The 17604-nt window shown below is 33.1% G+C and overlaps 1 protein-coding gene across 2 annotated transcripts in view; it reads right to left on the bottom strand.

Moving 5' to 3' along the window:
• The window catches only part of COL11A1 (collagen type XI alpha 1 chain), a 218994-nt gene that overhangs the window by 92719 nt on the left and 108671 nt on the right, over positions 1-17604 (bottom strand). For both annotated transcript variants that reach the window (XM_007977793.3, XM_007977794.3), the window contains exons 29-35: positions 12031-12084; positions 10147-10254; positions 7068-7121; positions 2277-2330; positions 1946-1990; positions 1746-1799; positions 1594-1638 (exon numbers count right to left, since the gene is read on the bottom strand). In XM_007977793.3, coding sequence (XP_007975984.1) covers positions 1594-1638; positions 1746-1799; positions 1946-1990; positions 2277-2330; positions 7068-7121; positions 10147-10254; positions 12031-12084 — 414 coding nt within the window. The remainder of the gene's footprint in view (positions 1-1593; positions 1639-1745; positions 1800-1945; positions 1991-2276; positions 2331-7067; positions 7122-10146; positions 10255-12030; positions 12085-17604) is intronic.

Below are 17604 nucleotides of genomic sequence, written 5' to 3'. Positions count from 1 at the left end.
AGAATTAATTCCCTGAACTTTCCCCAACTCATACATTTTGAAGAAAATATTTTATGGCATTACCTTTGCCATGTTTCAACTGTGTGCTTAAGACATAAACTAAATAGTTCAAGATAATTAAAAATTCTTGGCAGAAAATGAAGGCATATTTGGGGTGAGATGTCTCATTAACTACAAGGAGCATAGGAAATATGTTCTTCCTATATAGATATTGAAAACATATATGAATATTTATTGAAAATAAATCCACCTAGATTACTAAAACAGCAAAACAAAAAAATGCTCAAGAGGTACTTTTCTTACTCTCAAAGTGATTTTAAAAGTAATTGTACTGTTGGATGACAGTATTGTTTTTCAAATTAAAATGCAGTAGCAGCAAAAGCATATTCACTTGTAAGGAAATATTGTTGATCATAACATTTTGGAAGACAAAACCAAATGCATGAGAGAATCAGTGGTGCTCTAAAAACAAAACTCACAGTTGTGCTTTTTTTTGTTGTTAAATTGTTCTACTCCATTTAATTATTTAGCCATTTTAAATAATTTAAATGTATCTTATTAAAATGACTTTGACCATAAAATACTTCAAATGAGTGTATTATTTATGAGCTCCAAATTTACAGGATAGACCTAATTTGGGAACAGTTCATCAAGAGTGAGAAACATTTAGTGGAAAGTTAATTAAATATGTGCCAAATACTTAATGCAACTCTAATTAAATGTCTATTCTTGTGTGTTATCTACTCCCATTTTCGTCACGAATAAAAACTCAAGTTTTGCTCTTTGCTCCTACTCAAATAAAAATTATTCATTTTCAGTTTTAGGTTATGCATTGCAAGGTGTTTCTGTCTTTTGTAAAATGCCTATTATACATTTCAAAAAATAATATACAAAAATATATGAACCTGACTCCATACTACTGAAAATTATTATAGAATATGAAGAAATGATTCTCATTTTTTAAAGGAATACAGATTCTAATATTTAAACATATCAGGAGGATAGCCTTTTTAAAAATCTGGCTACAAAAATGCTATATTTTGCCAAAAAATCCAAAAAAAGGGCATGCTTGTTTTTATGATTTGGCTACCTCTTATATCAATTTAAAATCAATTTACCAAACAGTTTTTCTATTTACTGGAATAGATGTTTTATCTTGAGTTGAATGTATATTGATTCTGGCTTAATGGCTACTAGTAGCTTGTTTTTTTACCAGCATAATATCGCTGTCAGCTCTGTGAACAAAATGAGTATCAATATGGAAAGCAAGCTGAGTGGAGAAGAGAGCAAAGACATTTTAAGAGTATTTAAAATTTTAAAAATACATATTTTTGTCTTGACTATAAGAGTGATATCTTAGTCCAGTTACACACATTTTTTTCTCATTTCTATAACAAAATTAGTAGAACATATTGATTAAGCTTTTTTTATTGGTGAAGAGGAATAAATTAAAAGATAAACATTTTTAAATTCAGACTAGATTGTGTGGATAAACTTGCACATGTATTAGCAGATATACATCTTTTTCTGAAATCTAAATACTTGCAGAAATACTAATTTTCATTTTTTATTATATGGCTGTATCATACGTACTCTTTCACCTGGAGGGCCAGGAGGGCCATCACCACCTGAAGTGCCCTGGCACCAAGAAAAGAAAAGAAAAATCAGTTTGAATTCCTTCTCATAGCATCTGCCTGGAAAAATCACCTGCAGTAACATCCAAACAGAAAAAGTGCAGGTGCTACCTTTGGCCCGGGTTTCCCAGTGGGACCTCTTGCACCTCTCGAACCTCGAGGACCCTGCAGATGAGAACAAAAGATGAACCCGAACTAGTGCCAGACAAATCCAAAGGCACTAAATCAATTTTTATTTTTGAAAAATAAATTATCTTGAAACACTAAATTCAATATGAAAAATGTACATCATTTTAAATCAAGGCACCTACCGTTGGACCACGCTGACCCCGAGGGCCTGGTTTGCCAGCTACTCCCTAGCAAAGACAGTTCAATTTCAATATGCAGTATATCACAGTAAATTATGACTCTGGTGCTGAGACTGAGTAGTCATGCAAGAACATCATTCATGCATTCATTCATTCATTCATTCATTCATTCAGAGACAGACTTGCTATGTTGCCCAGGTTGGCCTGGAACTCCTGGATTCAAGCAGTCCTCCACCTGAGCCTCACAAATATCTGGGAATACAGGCACACACCACTATGCCCAGCTAAGAACATTTATACACACAGTTCAAAACATTATATTTATATATCATACCCGTGCACCTTTCTCTCCATTGGCACCTGGAAACCCAGGGAATCCAGTGGAACCCTACAGTAATAAAATTAAATAATGAACAAACATGGCAATTAATGTTTTCAATCACAAGATGTAATTTATTTTGGAACAGAGTGATTTTCACACAGATGTTAATATTTAAATCAAAAATATAAATTTTAAGATACCATCGAAGAAATTAAAAATGAACTTACAATGACATCTGAAATCCTGGAAGCATTGAAAGCACAAATTGATAAAACATTTTAGTTTTTAACCTTCTGAGTAAATGAACTAATCAAGAATTATTTCATCTCTTGTTATAAAATAGTAATTATAGGACATTTTATAGAAAACGTATTGCAGTGTAAAATTCTTTGTATTTGCTTCAACTCTAAAGAAAAATTCTATTTTCACAAACAGGAATAGTCAAATATCAAAATAGGGATTTTGGAAAATGTTTTTCCTGAGTTAATATTATCATATGCCTATAGTTACCACTTTTGAGTTGAGTATTTTTACACTTTTAAAACTGGATCAATTCATAGACTAAAAACCTTCCTCCACGTTTTCTATTTGGTGTTTGAACACAACTATACCTAGCTGAAAGTCTGTTTCAATCAGCCAGGCATTACAATTCTATTTTTTAGAATTCTGGACATAATATTGAGATTTACGTTAGTTATGCATCAGCTAAATGCATCAGCTAAGTAAGTTTGGTATATTACTTATGCTCATCAAGTATAGATTTTTCTTCTGCAAAGTGAGGGTAATAATACACAATTTACAGGTAATTTGAAATTTGTGGGACTGAAAAAAATAATGCTTGGCATAAAAATAACAATGATACATAATAAATAATAATTAATGATACATAATAAATTATAATTATTTAAAAATGTAATAAGTTTATAAAGCACTATTTCATTTACAAATGGCCGCATTTTACAGATGGAATACAATATAATCCCCAATAACCAAATGTCCCATATGATCTTGTACATATACCTAAATTTGTATCTGCTTGTTTATTTGATCATGATTGTGATTAGCTTCCCTCATCACTGTATCATAAAACAGAGAAGATTAGTGTTCACATCCTTGCTGCTCAACTTGTTAATTATGAGACCCTGAAAAGGAATGAGTGGAGGGTTTTCCTGTTTAAACCACTGTATGGATTAAGCGCAATAATACATAAAATGTTTAGCCTCTGCTAGAATACTAGACATCCAATTTTGCAAACTTCCCCATATATTAAGGGAAATATAACAAAGTCTTTTTAGACTTGAATACATTCCTTTCTTTTTTTAATCCACTCACTTGCATTGAAATACCCCTAAAAATAATGTTTCTCCAAGTGATACATGGATCCTCTGTATCAGAATAATCTAGAGTAGTTGCTAAAAATATGGACTGCCAAGGCACACTCCACATCTACTGAAACTGAAACAGACTCTCTGGCAGTGAGGTCCAGGAAACTGCATTTTTAACAACTTCTCAGGGTCACATGAACTATGAAATCTGGGAAGTCTTGAAGCTGTATTCTCAGGCATGTACAGTTAGAATAGCCAGGTGTAGAGTATTACCCACTCACAGGAGGTAACTATTTAGCCCTATTCCCAATTTGAAAGTAGTTAATATTTCACACCTATCAGGAAGGTAAGATGCTATCAATTTGTATTTCCTACACCATGCTATTAAGGCAGGTAAATAAAATTGTAAGTGATGCCCTACGGCAGCTGATAGTCAAAAGAATAACCCGAAGGATGCACTGCTAAGCTGCTTTTTATACCATGTTTTCCTATATGTTTCAATACGTGCCTATATAGCTAACTTGTGATCAACCTGAGAACAATTGTTAGGATGTGTAATGTTCACATACTGGGGAAAAAAATCTCTGCACATAACATTTTGAAGAGCTTTCAAAATCTCTTTTCTTTCTCTACACAAAATCAGATAGTTACATCTAGCACAGTATTACTATGTGACTATTGCAGGAATTGGACAAATGAGTATAATACAGTATGAAAATAGAAATTTTGACAGGGGGGAGACAAATATTCAGTTCTGTCCTAACTAGAAGAGATAACTAAGCATATTTACAGATACTTCATTTAATCAAACAGATATTATGCACCAATTTTGTTTTTCATAAATGTATTTTCTTACGTAGAGTTTCTACTCTAGGAAATTGATAGAAAACACAGAAAATGACCATCCCACCAATTAATCAGTTGAATATATGGAAATGTTATTTTTTTTTCCACATACGGAATTATCACCAAAGTATATAATTTCTATGAAAAAGTATTACCTGTTTTTATACAAAAACACACAAAGGCCATCAAGTCAAGTATTAATTGTGAAATTGGCTTGGTCAATAAATGTGAAACTAAAAACATGAAATTTTTAAAATGCTGTCTGACATATAAAAGTATCCTATCTTAAAATAGATGTTATTTAGAAACAGCTATCATTTTATAGCACATGTGGTGCTACATCTTTTTAATACCTTTGTGGTTTATATTGCTACTAAGAAATTAATATGATGTCAAATTACAGTCCTTAATCTGCTTGAAAGCTACTAAGAAATTAATATGATGTCAAATTACAGTCCTTAATCTGTTTGAAAGAGACTGGTAATGGCATTTCACTTTAGTAAAATAAAAATTTAAATTTATTCAAAATTCATCAGCTTACACATAGGAAAAAAACATGAAGCTATCTTTCATCTTTGATGTCCCAGTCAGTTTTTCATTTTAGAACAGAGAAACTTAAAAGCTTTTCTATCATAGAAATAATAAATGAGCTATGAAAAGAAGCAATATGAAGAAATAAAGAACAAAATTCCAGACATTTCAGTAAAAGGATTAAAAGATGTTAGATACCTCTAGGAGGAAGCATTTCTGTTTATTCTGTTGCATTTTGTTAATAAAAACAATTCAAAGAATACTGATCAGAGAACTTAGGAAAAACCAGAATTTTAAATAAGTTGATAACATAAAATTCTACTCATTCATGTAATATTGTGACAGTTTCCCATGTTTTTAAATCAAAACAAAACAATTGCAATTTAACTTAATAAATAGATCTAGAATGCATGAAGTGATGTAAGGATAGCTTGAGGTCCTGGATTATACAGTAAATGGCTTTTCTTGCTCTTAATATTTGTGAAAATGCTTGACATTGAAAGGAAGCTAACTGAAAGACAGAGCAGTATGTTAGAGACAATATTTAAATGATAAAAAGTATTAATCAGTGTCCTGAGTACAGCCGGAAAATATTTAAATATGCCCATATTATTTTTAAATCACAGATGACATAAATCTTATTTTAGAAGGGTTCAAAGGCATTATATTTATCCCCAGCTACTCAAGGAAGGAAATATTTTTTTTGAAACTCAATGGAAAAAAATTGTAAGAAAAAGCTGTACAGAAAGACTAAAAGAGTATTATCATGTGGCAACGAGGGAACACAAGGACATGTGGTTTACATACTCAGGGAGAAGGGCGTTTTTGTCTCCCATAATTATATGTGAAACTTATGAATAGATATATGTTTAAGAATGTTACAGAAGCAGGATTTGCCATACCTATTGTGTCTGTTATACCTAAATGGGTCAAACTCAATAAACTGATAGATTGATATAATCTGATGTACACACAATTAAAAGAATGATATACCTGAAACTATCATCATTTCTCTGTCCCCCTCCTGTATCATAACCACTCTGCTATTAATAATCAACATTTACATATTAATTCACTTAAGCTTAATTTAACTACTCAATGCATCAAGTGCATCCTTAACAAAGTTTTATGGTAGGTTTGAGAAAAATTAGTACACTGAGGTAAATACGCATTTTTAAAACCATATTTTTTATACTTAAAATATGTATATTTCAAATAGCCACAAATGAGATGTGAGCGATACAGCGAATTGAGTGGTGGCTCCTCAAAAGTTATATACATATCCAAATCTATGGAACCTGTCAATGTTACCTTACTTAGAAAAAAAAGTCTTGCCAAAGGCTATTAAATCACGGAAATGAGATCCTCCTGGATTGCCTAGGTGATCCCTAAATCCAATGGCAAGTGTCCTTATAAGAGACAGGAGAGAAGAAGACACACAGAAAAAAGGCCAGATAAAGAAGTGAACAGAGATTCGGGTCATGAAGCCACAAGCCAAGGAATGCCTGGGGCCACCAGAAGCTGGAAGAGGCAAGGACAGATATTTTACTAGAAACTCTGGAGGCAGTATAGCCCTGCGACACCATGGTTTCATACTTCTGGCCTCCGGAACTGTGAGACAGTGAATTTCTGTTGCTTTAAGTTAATAAGTTTGTGGAGATTTCTTACAGCAACGCTGGAAAAAAAATACTCATGGAAATGAGGGTAACAGACAGTGTGAAAGATGTATTAATTAAAAAAAGAAAATCAAGTGGTAATATAAACCCTTAGGATAGTAGCAAGGAAATCAAAAGCTATTATCCATCAAATGTCATCCATGTTAAAACTTCCAGATATATTAGGATCATTCTTGTTCCAATTACAAAGAAGTACTGATCATGCCTTTGTTTCATGACTCCTTCTCCTAAAATATTGCAATCCATAATCACTCAAGTTCTTTGAGCTCCCTGCACTCCAGGTGTCCACACGCTCTATGATTTTCCTTGTGAAATTACTTTTAAGTACTCATAATATAGAGATGTTACAAACTGTAAGGTAACCATATGTGATTAATATTGTCTTCACAAAATGTTAATAAACTATAAATATCAAGTTGTTTTACCTTTGGACCTTGTCTTCCCGGATATCCTGGTAATCCTGGAACTCCAAGTTTTCCCTATAGTTACAATATATAATAATCAAAGTAATATTTTAAGTTGAATTAAGTTTACATAATGATTTCAGTATTTTCTCTAAATATTAGAATCACATATTGTACACTCAAAAGGAAGATTTGCAGGTTTTTATCATTATTTACCTTAATTAAGTTTCTTCATGTGAATTAGGAAATTCTTGCTTTGAACATATTTCTAATGTTATAATGTTGCCTAACTTAACCTTTATTATATAAGTGATAGTGCCTTCTTTAGGTACATGAATCCTGAGGTTGTAGAGTACTCTACACTTCTTTGTGAATTATAAAGCATGGTTAAAAATACTCCTAAGCTTTTTCAACATTGAATACTATTTTAAATTAGTTGATGTAACTGGCACAATATTTAGATTTTATCACTCAACTAGAGTAAGTATTTTTGATAAAATTATTTCATTTATCCCAGTCTAAATATAAAACAAGGGATCATGAGTTATTTAACTTTTCTCAATGAGTAAGTAAACCTAGATATGCAAAGACATTCAGAATTAAACTTTAAGCCAAATTTCTTCTTTCACTCTAACATGTTGAAATATCTGGACTAATAAATATAATATGTGTTGAGAGCTTTAGCTAATAATGATGGTTTTTGTGGAGTGTTTATTCCTCCAAGCAGATAATCGAATATACTATTTTATTCCAGTGCAACGAGGTTGCCTTTCAATCTGAAAGTGCTAAAACAAAATTTAAGTTATAATGAAGTCCAACAATGTGTAACAAATACCAGATGGTTTAAAATACTATCCTAAACAATTTACTTCCCTAAAATTTCTCTCTGAACAAAGCATTAATTAAAAAAAAAAAAAAACACGTAGAAAGATAAAAATAAATGAATTGAATAAAATACGTATGTGGAATTTTACCATGCATCCATTTCCTTAATAAGATACTTATAAAAGCATACTTCATTTATAAAATATTATTTACTACTGTCTTAAACATTAGAAAGCATAATGTATCATTTTCAATGTACATTGAACAACTAAAAATGGAAAATAAACACAAGTTCAAATTTGTATGTGCATTGATAAAAGATGAACAGAAGTTTCTAAATAAAAATAAGTATTTTACTAGATGAAACAAGGCAAAAAATTAAAAGTATGGTTTATGACCTTGTTACAGATTGAACTAAAGAGCTTTCCATGTCATGATCAACATTGCATAGATAAGTAGTCTTTAGATGGAAAATATGCAAACTAACCCTAAAAAGCATACTAAAAATGATGTCACCTTGGATATATTATCACAGCTTGTTTTATACCATCGATTTCAAGTTAAGTAAAATTATCTAATTCTGATCACAAGCTATTTGTTTTCTTTGTTAATTTCCACATTAGAATGTATGGATATACTAATTCATTTTAGAGTCATGTTAAAATAAATTCTGGCAGAAAGTTTGCATTTTCAATAGGATGATAGGCAACTTCAATAAACTAACAAATACTAATGAAATGTTACAAAAGAAAGGAACTGTGAGGTAGGTTAAGCTCCTGATTTATCACAATAGATTGTGTGACTGTTTACACATGATAGAGCCTAAGAAGACAGGAAGGGACCAGGATACCCTTTTAACCACTAGTGTTGAGCATTTTAAATGAAAAGGTTTAAACGTCTCAAAGGGCCTTGTTTTCCCCTGAACTTTTTCTTCTGCTGCCAAATCACTGTAACAGTGTTCATTATTTTACAATTAGCAATGTTTTTTCAAAGTGTGAAACTGCAGAAGTTTCAAAGTATAAAACCCTATAAGAACTGTCACATTAGATGATTCATAAGGACATGAGGAATTTCTATTTGTTTATTCTTATTCTCTGTATAATACCCATATCATGTATTTTCTTTCTGAGATACAATGGTTGGGACTCCCACTTGTACTTTTAGCATGAAATTTCTTTATGGCATGTTTGTTGTAGAAAATATAGACATATACATATAGAAAAGGAACCCTTTGAATTATACCAGCCAGAGATTATTGATATTTTGCTTTAGTGTATATAATGCAATAACATTTGTCATAGGCTGTTCTCATTTTCTTATTTAGCTTCATAGTACATTATCAAAAATTTGGCATGTCACTAAATACTCCAAGAAGTCAAATTTCAATGTTGCCTAATATTATATTGCAATATGAATGTAATGGTTGCAAATATTTTTGACACAACACATAATGCCCAGTGTCTCTCAAAACAATGAATATTAGAATTACCTGGGGATGTTTTAAAACATATTGATACTTGTGTCAAGCCCAGATTAAAATTAAAATCCCTTGAAGTTGGGCCTGAATACCAGTATTTTTTAATAGACTTATGTGAAATGCATGTTTACGTGGAAGAAATAAAAGATGGTTGTACGTCCAAAACCATAAGTAGATCCTCTTTCATTGATTATTTCATCCTTTCATCGTGCATCCTTTAATTCTCAACATCTAATGTGGAAGAACTCTAAGAGTAGCTGATTCTACATGGCCGAGGAGGGCATAGAGGACCAGAAAATAAGGAAGAGTAACAAAAGAAGTGTCTGTCTCATAATCATACCTCTTAGGAGTATTTAATAGGAATAACAGAATTCTCTATTTAATATAGACATATATATACACACACACACATATATGTAGAATATATATATATATGTATATGAAAGAAAAGGAATCATGTGAATTCTAGCCACAATAGATTATTGATATTTTGCTTTAGTGTACATAATGTACTAACACTTGTCATAGACATTTCTTGCTTTTTTTTTAAAATTTAACTTCACAGTACATTATAGAAAATCTACCATATCACTAAATACTTTATGAAGGCAAATTTTAATGTTGCCTAATATTATATTGAAATGTAAATGTAATGGTTGCAAATTTAAAATGATAACGAAAAATGTCATCTTTAATGTATTAAGAACTCAATTTCTGACACCAGTTATTGAAAGAATTTAAAATGATAGTGAAACATCATTTGCAAGTGTACCGGTGAATTTAAAGTCATTTACCAACCTTTTCTCCTGCTTGACCTGAAGGACCTGGGTCTCCGGTTGGGCCTGCTCGACCTTTCGGGCCTTCAGGGCCATCTTCCCCTCTTGGGCCAATCTGACCAACTTCTCCCTGAGGCACGGAATAACAACATTCTTATGAATGAAAACGAAACTTCTTTACAAAAATTATAACAGTGAAAAAATTATGACAGTGAAAGAGATCTGATTTAACAAACTCCATCTTGCCTTTTACCTTCAAACTGCCCTTGATCATAACAGGGCATGGGGCAAGATAACATTCGGAGAAATATACTTTATAGTTCAAATGATGATAGTTCTTCCCCAAACAAATCTGTCTTTATAAACACTAATACAAAGCCACAAGGTTAGAATTATGAGAGGGGTGTGAATTTCACTAAAATGTAGGCATAGTAAAGAATTACCAGTCACTGTTCTGAAAGTTACAATTTTTATAACTTCCCTAATTACTCCAGTAAATAACGTCACTATGTAGAACGTAAGATTGGCCCATTGAGGTGTCTTATCAGACTTCTGCATTTCTGACAACCAGCTGACTCCACCCAGACCAATGACTCCTGACTTAACTGGCCTTGTGGTCCCCAGCCAGAAGCTGAATCAGAATGAAAGGACCATTTTTCCATCCCCCTATGATTGCATCCTCAACCAAGCAGCAGTTCTCATGTCCTAGCCTCCTGCCCACCAAACTATCTTGAAAAAACCCTATCCTCCAAATTTTTGTGGAGGCTAATTTGAGTAATAATAAAATTCCAGTCTCCTATTCAGCCAACTCTATGTGTAGAGAAAGAGTCAAATTCTTTCTCTATTGCAATTCCCCTGTGTTGATAAATAGGCTCTATCTGGGCAGCAAACAAGATAAACCCATCAGGCAGTTACAAAAATACATTTGGAGATTGAAAGTCATAAATTACACTCTATTGTAAGAGTTTTCAACTTTGGTGTGTTTACTAATGTTTTTGTTCATGACAAAGAGGCTTGAAAGTGACTTCATCATTTCGTGTTTAATAAACTGAATATAGTCTGACATTTGAAAATCTACAAAAGTCTAATCCTACCATATATGACACTAAATTGCTTTTAATGCATCTGTGTTGCAGAGAGAGAGGGAAAAAATAATAATAAAGATTGGTCAGTAGCTTTGGAAATTACTGTTTGGAACACAAGAAAAATATCTCTATTTTGTACTTGGCTTTTATCTTTAATGTTTAAGAACTTGTATATGGATGCTGTTGCTCCCAATCCTGCATGGAGACTTCATTTGAATTTCAGGAAAACAAATATTTTCTATAGAATGCTTCTTTGTTCAGATGTATCAGATACTAGCATATTAATTAAAAATAAACCTTCCCAATAAAGCATTTAATTTGCATTAGTAACTAATATTTCTGTTTGTTTTCTATAATGTATTACTAGAAAAAACTTCTATTTTTACATTCAAAAATTGAACACCACCATATAATGAAAATTCATGAAAGTTGCACACATATACTTTCCAGGCAGGATAACTCATTATATATGAACAAAATTTAGAACAAACTTATCAAATTACTTCTAGCAATTTGATCAAAACTTTCTAATGTCCTGTGTATAAACAATACTAACACGTGTGTGTGTGTGTGCACGCGTGCGCGGGTGCATGTTTATTATGGAACTTACGGAAATATAGCATCTAAAAGACAATTTATACTACCCTATCTCCACAAAAGTTAAAATCCCTAAATCTTAGTGTAAAAACTTAAATGATTAAAGACAAAGGTAGTACAAACATTTTATTTATCATATGCTTACTATATTTAAAGATAAGCAAAGGAAAAATATATATATATATATAATTTTATGTACTAGTGCACATTTTCTTTATACTTACTCTGTCACCTTTTAGACCCATGTCACCTTTGAATCCTGGAAAACCATCTTCACCCTAAAACATTACAAAAGGAATTAAATAGGAGTTTAACCAGTCCTTTGGAGTAACCTAAAATAGTGCTATAAAAACGTACGTGCTGATAATGAGGGGAAATTATTTTTCAGAAATGTGAGAGGTAGTTGTGAAACTTACTCCTCCATTTCCCAACTCCAGCCACAGATTCTGATCCCCACTGTCATCTCATTTTTTCACAATTATTGGCTATAAATTATGCTAGGACGTTTTTCACAAATATGTTCATTAAATCTTATTTTGTGAGGGAAATAACCATTCTCCCATAAAAACATATATTCTATACTAGTTAAACAAATAAAAAGTAAATATTTAGCCAGGTGTGGTGGTTCACACCTGTAATCCCTGCACTTTAATAGGCTGAGGCAGGAGTTTGAGGCCAGCCTGGGCCACATGGCAAAACCCCAACTCTACAAAAAAATAAAATAATTTTAAAAAATGAACCAGGTGTGTGGGTGTATGACTGTAATCTCAGCCACTAAAAAAGCTGAGGTGGGAGGATTGCTTGAGTCCAGAAGGTCAAGGCTGCAGTGGGCCATGATCGTGCTACCGCAGTCAAGCCTGATGACAGAGCAAGAACTTCTCCCCACAACAACAACAACAACAACAACAAAAGAAAAAAAAAAAGGAAACAATTATCATTTTAACTTTGTATTACAAGAGCTCTGGAGTAACAAAATGAATAAAATAATTTTCCCTTAATTTACTAATTTATGCCTATAAATTTTATATCGTGTATTTTTTACCATGTCCATTAGATAAATGCCTTCTAGCTCAATGTGTTCTGTATTTTACAATCTTCTTTCAGGTAAAATTAATTATATAAAATAGAAATTAATAATATCCTTTACAGGTAGAATTGCTCATTGTAGCACTAAACACACAGAGCAACAATGCTGAAAACGGAGTCACTTAATGAAGAGAGGAGCAATTTGGGCTATGAAAATATTTTCTATCATTCTTATTGAAACCTGGATTTTTAAGTAAGTTGCATAAACAACCTTACTATCTTTTAAGTTCAAGAAAACAAATTACTAAGAAATAATCATTCATGTATTCAATAAAATTAATCGAGCAATTACTCACTCGAAGTGCTGTGGAGTATTTTGAGGTTTTTGTTTTACCAGTAAAATCTAAAAGTGGGCCGGGAGCAGTGGCTCACACCTGTATTCCCAGAACTTTGGGAGGCTGAGGTGGGGGGATCATCTGAGGTAAGGAGTTTGAAACCAGCCTGGCCAACATGGTGAAAGCCTGTCTCTACTAAATACAGAAAAATTAGCCGGGCATGGTGGTGGGTGCCTGTTATCCCAACTACTCGGGAGGCTGAGGAAGGAGAATTGCTTGAACCTAGGAGGTGGAGGTTGCAGTGAATTGAGATCACTCTGCTGTACTCCCGGCTTGGCAACAGAGGGAGATTCCATCTCAAAAACAAAACAAAACAAAACAAAACAAACAAACAAACAAAACTGAAAGTGGGACATTTGCAGTCATTTTGGCACAAATGAAGTAGAAAGGGTGTCCAGAGAAGAACGCCAAAATGATTTTAATGATGATGATGTATGGTGCTGGTGGAGGGAGTGGTGAGGCAGGAGGTTAATAGGGAAGGTTTGATGGAGGGGTTGGTATTTCAGTTGGTAGAAATGGATTTGATTTGAGAATTTCAGAAAAGAACATTTTGGGCTGTGTATGAAAACAAATCTAGGAAGGGTAGACACAAATATCTCCACATCTTGCTGCCAAAATGACCTCTTTAAAATACAGAATTGGTCACATCAATTTTTACTTTAAAATATCCTAGTGGTATCAAATTCCTAATAATCAATATAAGGCACCTCCCTTCACCACATGATCTAGCCCTTCTTTACCTCGTCAGTCTTTTGTCTTGAATTTCTCCTAAAATTAACCTCTCCATCTCGTGGCCTTCACTGAATAATTATTATCCCAACAATATGCCATCCTGCATTTTCTAGATCATAGGTTGCTTTCCTTCTACTAAATGGCCGAACACAAGAATCCTGCCGAATTAACCTGTGAGTCTCCAGCGCCAAACATGTTTTGGACCTTCAGTAACCACAATGTTCAAGAAACGTTTACTAAATGCCTCAGTGTGAGTTTAGCAAGGTATATTAAAGTTCAGAAAATACCATATACTGGGTACTTATGAATATGAGACCTAATCCTGGAAAAAGAGATTCAAACTGTTATCTTGCATATTCGAAGAACTCTAGCACGCCTGGGATTTTCTTTTTTCCAAGAGAAAACCATGCCATTTTCACCATCCTGCCCATAAAGTGGCCTCCTAAGGAGCAGGATGCTTTCTGTACTGAATGTGATTGGGCAATGGCAGAGGCTTAAGAGCTGAGAATGACCACTGAACTTGCTATTGACAACTGTCTTCATTATCTTCTCCCTAGAGAAAAACATAATTACACAGTTGCCATGCTTAGTTTACAGAACACTGCACTATATGTCTAAAAATCACTTATAGTTTTTACAGACAGAGTTTTATTTTTTATTTATCTTTAAAGTGAGAACTCAGTCTACGGGGAGGCTATTTTCCTCATGTTTTAGTTTTCAGCATATTCATGTTAAAAAAAAAATTAGATGATTCAATTAGGTATTTCCTTACAACAAATGTCATTTTTTAACAAGTAACATATCAACTTATTAAGATTTCTAATACTAAAATAATCAGATAAGGGAAAAAAAAAAAAGAAGAAAACATAGATTTAGAAGATGTATAAAAGTGGAATTCATCTATGCCATCTAATTTATTGAGCTGTGTTGCTCCAGGCTTAAGACACAAATCTGAGGCTAAAAAATGGAGAATTTTAATCATAATTTGAGTATTAACTTGCTATTTCACCTTTGGTTAATAATTAACATCATAATTTTTAACAACTTTCCATTTTCTTCTATCCCTTATGAGATAAATGATCAATTATCCTGAATACTCAGAAAAACAAAATAAATAAGGCATATTAATAATTCATCAGGACTTAATCCTTCGCAGAGTTCAAAAATATGGAGAATTCTTACAATTAAAAAATTCTACTAAAATTTATACAAAATTTTTCTAAATCTATAATTTAGAAAACGAAATCATAATCTATAATAAGACATAATTTACTACTTGATTGGTATATTAGAATAAAAGGTATAGCTGAAAATATCTTTAAAATGTTTTAGGAAATTGTCTTTATTTTATAGACTTCAAATGAGGCTGAGACAAAGTAACTAGGAAAACTATAACAAGAACCCAGAACTTTTGGTTCCCAATTTAAAATTTCAGTTATTTTCCTCTCTATATACTTGCATATTCTGAGACTATACACCCTCAAAACAATGAGCAATTGTTAAGAAGTTTTCCTACATAAAAAATGTATCTTATTTTTTTTCCCCATATGGCTTTGTGCTCACATATATCTAGTCATTTATAATTTTATTTCCCTCTGTCACTTTGCAACTCTCCAACAAGTTTCAGCAGTTAACAACATCCCCATCCCACTCAGGCACTTTTCTTTTAAACACTGCCTAGCCCCTCTAAACATCCTTCATGGGTACTAATTCCAGAGAAAAACATTTGCATTGTTACTTACATTTCTTAACAAGACAAATTCTAAACAGAGACATTATTTCTAGTATAGGCAACCTACAAATTACATGTTAAACCCTACCTGACTCACCACTGTGCTCATCTGTCAATTCAGTGAGATACTATACAGTCTTCTCTTGGTATCTAAGGGTGATTGATTCCAGGACCCTAACCCAACTTCCTATATCAAAATCTGTGGATGTTCCAGTTCTTGAAATAGAATGCTACAGTATTTATTTATAGCCTACTCACATCCTCCTCCTTTATACTTTAAACCACCTCTAGATTACTTATAATACCTAACAAAATTTAAATGCTATATAAATAGTTGCTATATTTTTTTTTTAATTTATATTATTGTATATTGTTACACTGTATATTTTTGACAGGGTATCAGTCTGTCATTCTGGCTGGAGTACAGTAGCTTAATCATGGCTTGTTGCAGCCTTGACCTCCTGAACTCAAGCAACTCTCCTTCCTCAGCCTCCCAAGTAGCTGGGACCACAGGTACACGTCACATTACCTGGATAATTTTAAAAATATTTTATAGAGGTGAGGTCTCACTATTTTGCCCAGGCTGGTCTTGAACTAATGGACTTAAATAATTCTCCTGCCTTGGCCTCCCAACGTGTTGGAATTATAGGCATGTGCCACTGTGCCCAGTCACATTGTACTTTTTAACTTATTTTTTTTGTTTCTCAAGTATCCTTGATCCGTGGTTTATTGAATCCATGGGTGCAGAACCCATAGGGAGAGCCATCTGGTACTCCAAAGTTCATCTAGGTGATCAGGATGAGCTGAGATTACCATTAAGTAGGTAAGTTAATGTGAAATGCATGGCCTTTTTCATACAATAAGTCTGACAACATAGTTGCTTACTTTTAGTATATAATGGTAGCTTTTTTCAGATAAAGTATAATGGATATAATAAATCCATCCCTTTTTGTTATCCATTTCCTATTGGTGCCAAATCCACACATAAGCCTTTTGATAATATTGTAACTATGAAAACAAAGGACTATCCTTGAAAAAATACTAGTATTTGATATAATTTGGATATCTACCCACCCAAATCTCATGTTAAAATGTAATCCCCAATGTGGAAAATGGAACCTGGTCAGGGGTGATTTGATCATGGGGGTGGATTTCTCATGAATGGTTTAGCACCATCTCCTTGATGCTGTTCTCCTGATAGTGAGTGCGTTCTCAGGAGATTTGATTGTTTAAAAGTATGTGGCACCTTCTTCACCCCTCCTGCTCCTGCTCCCAGCACGTAGGATGCCGGTGCCCTCTCTGCCTCCCACTGGAAGCTTCCTGAGGACTTCTTAGAAGCAGATGCCACTATGCTTCCTGTAAAGCCTGCACAACCATGAGCCAATTAAACCTCTTTTATTATAAATCACCCAGCCTTGGGTATTTCTTTATAGCAGTGCAAGAACAGTCTAATAGAGTATGATGTTTTGAGTACAATATTAACAATAGTTAATATCCATGTATATCTCACCAAACCTACTAATATTTTTTTACTATAGAATGATGTGTTGTTTTAACTTTGTATGAAATTTTGTAGTAAGAATTAATTCAATACCAATTCTGAGTGTATTAGTCTGCTTTTACACTGCTATAAAGATACCACCTGATACTGGGTAGTTTATAAGGGAAAGAGGTTTAATTGACTCACAGTTCTGCATGGCTGGGAAAGCCGCAGGAAAGTTACAATCATAGTAGAAGGCAAAGGAGAAACAAGTACCTTCTTCACAAGGTAGCAGAAAAAGAAAGAGAGAAAGGAGAAGCACCAGACACTTATCAGACAACCAGATCTTGTTAAGAACACACTCACTATCAGGAGAATATCATGAGGGAAACCACCCCCATGATCTCATGACCTCCCACCATGTGCCTCCCTA

The sequence above is a fragment of the Chlorocebus sabaeus genome, chromosome 20 (genome assembly GCF_047675955.1).
Source record: "Chlorocebus sabaeus isolate Y175 chromosome 20, mChlSab1.0.hap1, whole genome shotgun sequence".
In the NCBI taxonomy this organism is placed as follows: Eukaryota; Metazoa; Chordata; class Mammalia; order Primates; family Cercopithecidae; genus Chlorocebus; species Chlorocebus sabaeus.
Note: the sequence above shows the minus strand (reverse complement) of the source record. Positions and strands in the feature narration are given on the sequence as shown.